At 23.2% G+C, this 8379-nt stretch overlaps 1 protein-coding gene across 1 annotated transcript; it reads right to left on the bottom strand.

Moving 5' to 3' along the window:
* Positions 1–394: 394 nt before the first annotated feature.
* Positions 395–7851, bottom strand: LOC145834558 (succinate dehydrogenase assembly factor 2, mitochondrial-like). The gene is made up of 4 exons (XM_082942011.1): positions 7697–7851; positions 3501–3640; positions 1333–1479; positions 395–720 (listed from the first exon to the last, which is right to left on the bottom strand). The coding sequence occupies exons 1-4, from the start codon at positions 7832–7834 to the stop codon at positions 657–659; spliced, it is 489 nt and encodes a 162-aa protein (XP_082798137.1). The 5' UTR covers positions 7835–7851; the 3' UTR covers positions 395–656.
* Positions 7852–8379: the final 528 nt, after the last annotated feature.

An 8379-nucleotide genomic window follows, 5' to 3' on the forward strand; every position in this document is an offset into this window, starting at 1 on the left:
TGGTTTTGTGTAGATCTATTTAAAAAGTTTTAGATTTAACAATGTTTAAGCATGATTTAAACTTTGATTTTATTTATTACTCTACAATACTAATTTCTAGAAAATCTGTGCACAGTAGATCACTAAAAAAACTAAGTTGTGCGCCCACTAGATTATGTTTTAACAATTATATTAAGAAAAGTTTCAATAGAGTTTTGTCACGCCTAATTGAAACCTTATTTAAGTCAAAGTATGTTTAAATAAAGTTTCAATTAGGCGTGACAAAACTCTAACACAACTTTTTCATGTGATATTAATTTTAATTAAGTTAAAATATGTTTAATTAAAATTAATATCACATGAAAAAGTTGTAATTATTATTCTTTTAACTTAAAAAACAACAATAGTGCATATGAATAAGTAGTACTTTTTATTATAGGTTGTAAATAACTGGGGTGCACAGGTTTACACCGCTAACACCACTGATCTAAATATCAACAAAGTGATTTCTTTAAAATATAAAAACATAATAAAACTTTAACTGGTAAATAAAGAGGTTATTTAACTTAAAAAACATAAACTAAAACTGAAGAAACATTTTACTTATATACAAGATAAAAATTTACTGTTCTATTAAAGCTTAAAAACTATATCTAACTTTTTATTTTTTATAAAGCTTAACAATTAATCATTTTTTCAGGCAAGTCTGGTTGTTTAAACCTCTTCTCTCTGTCTTCATTTCTAAAATTAAAGAGTATATTTTACATACAGTTGTTTTTTGTAATTTTTTCTTAAAGTTTCTTTTAAGTAAGTAAAACTTATAAATACGTTAGTATTACTTTCATACTTTACTTTTGTGAGATAAGTAAGCAATAATAAAACATAAGAAACCTTAAAATAAACAATAAAAATATTTAAATTTATTAAATATTATTGATGAATTCAAAATATAAACTCAAAATATTTAGAAAGATAGTATGAAATTTAAAAGCTATGTAAAAACATAAAACATATTTACTTGATTGTAAACAGTATCATTTAAGCCTTTTACTTTAATAATATATTTTAATTAACTTATTGTGTTTGCTTAACTAACTTATGATTAGATATATTTATATGTACTCGATCAAAATAAAAGTATGAAATAATTCATATTCTATGCTTTATAAACTTTTATAAGTTTATAGCTTTTTTTTTTAAATATGAAAGTATTTCAAACCAAAATGCTAAAAAAAATGTAGTAAGTTATAAAATATTCTTCTTAATAAAAAGATTTAAAAAGTGTTACAAAACTACATATCTTGATCTACAATTACACTAGTTTCATTCAAAATACAAGATATAAAAACTTACTGCGCATGTTTTATAAGCATGTCCATTATATCAGTTTGATATGCTTTTGGAACTTCTTTAGTTCCAACCATCCAATAATACAAATCCCACTCATTCAAATAATCATTCAATATTCTATCATACGTAACTAATTGCTCATCATTCAGTCTATATATGAATGAAAATTAGTTTTAAATATCAAATTTAATTTGTTTAACTAACTTTGAAAAGTGAAAATAAAACAATATTCAAGGTTGCCAAAGGTTTTTCGTGATTTTTCCAGGTTTTTAAAAAACATGTTTTTTAGTTCATTTTTAGTACAAATTTAAACTTAAGTTAAAACATATATTTTAAACAGTATAAAAACATAAAAAAGATACTATGTGTTTTCGTATAATTTTTCTATGTAATCTTTATGATCGATTTTTTGTATCTAATCGAATTTCCTTATTTTACATGTAAAAATCGATTAAAATTCCAGGTGTTTCCAAGTAGTTTTTGCCAATAATACAAAATTGTCAAACTTAAGTTTTTCCAGGATTCCAGGTTTTTTGGCAACCCTGAACATTAAACAAACTGTTAGCTAGATAAATGAAATAAAATTTGTAGTATTGAAGTAAAAGCACTGTAACTAGAACATAAACATTACAAAGTATTACTTGTTTCATTTGGTTTCACATACCACAAATTACCTATAATTAGATAGCTTTAAGTTAGCAAATTAAAAAGTAAAAAAAGACTAATTCATAAAAATCTATCTGCTAAAAATAGTTTAGAAAATAACTGTAATACAAAATCGACCAATTTTAATTTTACATGGATTTTCGTTTAATAGTTATTATCAATGTGAATATTAAAACAATTTTTAAATAATTAATTTGTCTATTAAAAAAACATAAACAATAAAAGGAAAACTTTAAAACTAAGAAAACATACACAATACCTTTTTATCTTAGGAAACTTAAAAAAATTTATGAAATACATAACTATAAAAAAAAACGTTCAGTTTGTTTTTATTGCTCAAATTAATTGTAACAAAAAGTTTTAATTGTTCTAAAAAGCAAAAATTCGATTAAGAAATACAGTGTTTTATCATTCTTTGATGAAAAAGTTCTAATTAAAATAAATCAATGAGTTTAAACTTTTTTGTTTACTCCTAATTAGAAAGATGTTTAAAGTAACCACTAGTTAATAACATTGAAAGTTCAACTATATTAATAAAAGATAACTAAAAACTTATTGTATATAATACAAGTTGCTTTTTAGAAAGTATAAAATTTTGTATAACTTTTGAGATATAGTAGGCTTTATAAAAAGGATCCACTATAAATGTATGACATTATTTTTGGCAGTTTCTCAGAGTTTTAACAACAAATAAAAATCTATCTTCTCTTACTATTTTGAAGAAAATTAATTCAAACTTTCAAGAAATGTTCATTGTAATATTTAAAAAAATTGTTGAAACAAGTCTGAAAAAGAGAAAAATTTTAAGACAAAAAAAATTTAACAATAATTAGTATTTTCTTTAAATAAGTATTGAAAGCTGTGAAAAGGTAGATCAAAAATTGTTACAAATTATAATACTTCAGCCAGATTGTAACTGATCTTCTTTTTCAAATGTTTTAGAGCATTGAAAAAAGCTGTCGAATTGAAATATACCAACAAAGTTAATTAAAGTTTCGTAGTTTATTAAGACATTATTAACAAAAACAGATTATTTAGATAGTTTACATTTAAAAAAATATTCTAGTTGGATACACTACTTTTCATAGATATTGTCTTAATAAACGACGAAAGTTTTGAATAACATTACTAGGTTTAATTTTATTTAGACAGTCTGTTTTAAAGCTCTCTAAAGCCTTTTCAATTTTTTAATTTGCTCAGTTAAAGTTCTAACGAATTGTTTAAAATTCTATAAAGTTTAGACTGAGAAAGTTTGAAAACAAGAAAACAATTTTATAAAAATAGTAGGAGAAAATTAATTTATAGTGAAATATTTTTAAGAATTCTTACTTTGTGGCTTTCGTATTAAAACTTTTTATTTTGATTGCTCACCATGTCATAAGAAATGAATTTTGAACAATCATAAAATGCAACTGGTAGCTAAGTAAGTAATTTAAAAGATAAAACTAAATTTTTCTTCCTAATAGCAACAAAAATTTGAAAAACAATTTTAATTTAAAACTTACGTATCTAAATACTTTTCACTGAAAGTACCAAACAACAAGCAATTTTCAGCAATTCCACGTTTTCTGCTCTGCCATAACAACCTTGCTCTCTTTTTTTCTGGACTTTCATTAAATTTCAAAACATGTTGCTCGTACTGTTCCTACAAATATATAAAACTATTGTATAAGTAATTAATAAATTAAAGCATTTTTATCAACTTCTATATATATTATTAGGGGAAAAATATCTGATGTATTGAAAATATTTAACTATTTAATTTAAAAGCAGTCATTCAAAATTTACAGTAAATGAAGATGGTATCTTTTAGAAGTTTGACAAAAACTCAGCATTTGTGGTACTTCCTAAAGCAATTTTTTATAAGTAACCTTATTTAACTGCAAGTACAAAGTTTTATATTTTTATAAATTTAGATAAACATGGTTGCCATGCCACTTTTTGAGTCAAAAAACCTATACTGAATGGCTAAAAACTGTCTCGAATGATCGGAAACTATTCTGAGTTATCTCAAGTTTTTTAAATCCTTAAAAAAAAACTTTTTCATTGGTACAAACTACTTAATTTTATGTTGTTATTCTTTATAATAAAAAGAAAAGTCTTATATTTAATTACATAATAAACAACAGTTTTATACAGCTGTTTCATATGTAAGATATTTCTATCTCATATAATCCTCAGTAAAGCTTTAGTTTATAAAACTTGTTTTGTAGAAATTTAGTATTCAAAAATTTTATGAAGTAGTAATAATGAAGGTTTTTGTGCAGTAAGTTAAGTTTGAAAAATGCGCTGCTTTTAGTTTTTTAATTGTTTAAGAATTTTTGCATATTAAAAAGTTTAAGTAATAGATAAATAAATTTTGTAACGTATGGAAAGGAAAGATTATATTAGAAAAATGTTTTAGACTGCTCGTGTTGCTACTTATTTTTACTTTGATTTAAATTAAATTAGGTTTAATTTTGCTAAAAAAGAATTTTTGGTAATGAATGCATATATTTTGTTTTTTGCTTGTCTGGTTCAGTGTTATAGTCTTGTCTGGTTTATAACTTCGATTTTTTTTAAGTTAAAAAGTCTGCAGCCGAATTTAGTACAAAATTTTGATTTCTTTTTGTTTAGTATTTCCAATTTAATTTTATAGTCTTTGTTGTTATCTTTTAAATCCAAAATATAGTTTGCCAGTTCTGTTGTATGTCTTTTGCTAATGTTGTTAAATAAAGATTTGTGATTCCTACATCTTTCTTTAAAACTGTTTTCCGTAAATCCCACAAACTGTTTGGTTGATTTATTGATGCTCTATGGATTATATCAAAAATTAGGCATTGGTTGTTTAAAGGGTAGGTTTCTTTGCAGAAATTGAAAAGCTATCTTTTGTGTTACTTTTATGGTTTTATTGTTTTTGTTTAAAATTTCATTGTTGTGTGCTATCATTTTCCTTTTAAAATTACTTGTACAACTGTATGATATTTTAATTAAGCTACAGTTGAAAAGTCTTATATATGCATCTACAATTGATGCTTACTAAACTAATAATAAATACTGTTTTCAAATATCCATCGTTTAAAATCTAAATCCATTAAGAGTTTTTAAAAACACTATAAATATAAAAGCATCTGCAAAGGCTAACTAAAAAATTCTCTTTAAAGCATAATATTTCATCTACAATTTCAAATATTTAACATCTGAAATAATGTTATCTGAAAGTGCCAAGTTTACTTTTTTGATGTGCTTAATCTGTTCAATTTTAAACAAAATCTATTTGAAAATAATGAATAGAAAGAGTAGTGAAGAGCTAGCAGCAAGACTACAGATTTTTATATAAATAAAATTAAGTTTTTGAACAAATTGTTTTATTCATAAAATAACAAAATAATGAGACTCAATCAAGCAAATCTCAATTAAAATATATCAAAAACTCAAGAAATGAAAGCTATCCTGAGTTTTCACAAAAAGAAAAAAAAATCCTGAGCTAGCATGATTAAAAAAGAAAACCATAATATTCTGAGTTGTCGTGGGTCATCCTGAGATTTTCAAAACGTTTATTATACCCAGAGTTATTCTGAGTGAGTGGCAACTCATGCATAATTAAAATATTCTTTACTAATTACTAGTTTTTTTGCAAACAAATGACATGCACAAAGAAGCTTTAATAATATAAAAATGATGTTATTAAACATTAAAACATAGAATACAATACTTTAAGTATTTGAGTCGGTTAATGAAACATATCACAGTAGACTAACAACTAGAACTTGGAAAACAATTCGTTTAAAAATTTTCCCTTGAAAACTAGCAGTCAAAAACGCAAAGATTCTTAAAAATTTAAAAATTCAAACTTATAAATCCCTCAATTATAGAAGATATTCCAATTAGCATGACGCTATATGTTGAGTTTGAGATTAAGTGAAATATGGATGGCTTTATAATTAAAAAAAGTAAAAAGTAAAACAGTTTTTAAACTGCTTTCAATTTAATATATCTAATTTAATTATAAACTAAAAATAAGATTTATAAATAAAAACATATTTAAAAATTTTGTTTATTGTTTAATGAGTATAACTAGTAAAAATTTTTTTTTCAAAATAATGGGGTTCTTCAAAAAATGTTGTGTCCAATTTAATATCTTTAATTTATTTATAAACTAAAAATAATATTTATAAATATAAACATGTTTAAAAATTTTGTTTTTTAGTTTAATGAGTATAACTAGTAATTTTTTTTTCAAAAAAAAAAGGGGTTCTTCAAAAAATTTTGTGTCCAGTTGCGCTTATAACTAGAAGAAACAATGTAGCCTATTAGTTTAGCTGTAATGGTGTAGCCTATAAAAAATTAGTATTTTTAGTAATTTTTCTATTTCTTTAATTTAAGTTATTTAATGATCTATAGCAACTGAAATATATTTTGAGAATTTAAGTTTCTGAAACTTGAATTGTTATGTAAGTGCTACAAACATATTTTATTTTCACAGTGCTAGGTCCCTTAATCTTAAAACAGCTTTAACTACAGCAACACTGATACTTTTACTTTATAAGACACCCCTGTCACTGATTAATATAATACTCACTTTTTTGAAAATATTCCATGAATGCATCAAAAGTACATTACTGGTTTTACCAGTAGTTTTTTCAGTCTAAAATCAATCTTAATTGAATATTAAAAAAAAAATAATTAAACTCATCTTTTATAAACACTATCTAATTTTTAATATCATAAACTATTTGATACAATTGCCTAAATTGAAAAAAAAAAAATTATAAAGAAATTTGCAATTTAAAAATTAACCAAAAAAAACAATCATTCTCTTTTTTTTTGATAATTGAGAAGTTTTAAGTTATTTGAAATGACTAAACCTGACATTTTGCAAAAATTTTCAAAAACTTTAATTTAGCCTAAAGCATAAGAAACATGAAAAAAAAACTTCTGTTTTTTTATTCTCAACCTAGTAAAACCTTTAAATATTGTTAAAAATCAACCAACTGATACTTTATAAGTATATATACTTTGAAATTTTCTGGTTTTTTAGTTAAAATTAAAAAAAAATTAAAACAGTATCTATTAGCTGTTTTTGAAGAAAAATTTTTACACTTTTTATACTTTTTTAGCCCATGTGAAACCATATACACCTTTTGTTTAACTTTAATCTTAAAGTTAAGTTAAACTTGTTTTTTAAAATGAAAGCTTAATTTCACAGCATCTACAAGCTTTTAAAAAAATTAAACTACAAGTTTAGAATGTTTCTTTCAAATTTTTCATGTGTTAAAATCTATATAATTAATAAACAAATAATCAATATCTAATAAAAACTTGATGACCTTATTTTTAAATATGATTTTTTACATGCCTTAACAACTTTAAAACAAATTGTTAACTTAAAACCACATGAAATTAATAATAGAAATTTTGACTAAAACTTTTAAAAAATTTTGATCTAGTTATTTAAAAAACTGGTTAGATTTAAAATATTAAATCTCTATTTCACTAAATTCTATAAACTGTATTTACTTCTAATGAAAAAATTCAACTTTGGCTATTCTCTGCTGTTTTAGAAATACGTTTAATGCATTATATATCTAACAGAACAAATAAAATAAACAAGTTAGTATCTGCACAAAATATTTAATAAAATATTAGTTGTTTATAAAAGAATATAAAATAACAATGGAGTTCTCTATATCTATTAGTAAATCATAAAAAAAATTCTTACTTGGATTCTTTGTTCAAGCTGAGCAGATTCATCATCTATTTTGTTGCTATATGATTGTACTCTTACTGTAGAAACTGGTAGTTTTAATGAGTGTCTAGTTAATGAAAATACAGACTTAAAAAGTTTTTGACAATTCATTTTACTATTTTTATTTAAGAGCTGTAAAACAATTGTTAAATTTTAAAATATCTTTAAAATAATACACCTTTAAATAGTTAGTTAGTGCAAGTCAAATAAGCAGCACAGCTGATTTTAGTGAATTATTCTTTTTTTCAGTAGTTGTGTTTCTATTTTGTATATTATTTTTATTGTTAAATACAAACTTTTTTTTACACCAAACTTATTTTTTATTGGTGTTTTTATTCAACAATCAACTAATAAAGTGTTTTTACACTATATTAGATTTTGTAAACTAATTTTATTGGGCAATAGTCATTTCTTGTTATTAAATAAAAATGAGTTTCACACAGCATACTTTATTATAGTTTATTGAACGACAAAAAAATAAAGCTCAAAATATTTGGTCCTAGGACTTGGTGCACAAAGAACCTTTTGGTTATGAAGTTGCACACCACGGATACCTTTTAACGTCTTGTCCAGGACATACATACCAATGATTGCATGGTAAAGCCACCAGGACCATCATACTAAAGTATAATTCTTAGCAGACTATCAACTTAGTT

Source organism: Thalia democratica, chromosome 4 (assembly GCF_965202585.1).
Source record: "Thalia democratica chromosome 4, ktThaDemo2.hap1.1, whole genome shotgun sequence".
Lineage (NCBI taxonomy): Eukaryota > Metazoa > Chordata > Thaliacea > Salpida > Salpidae > Thalia > Thalia democratica.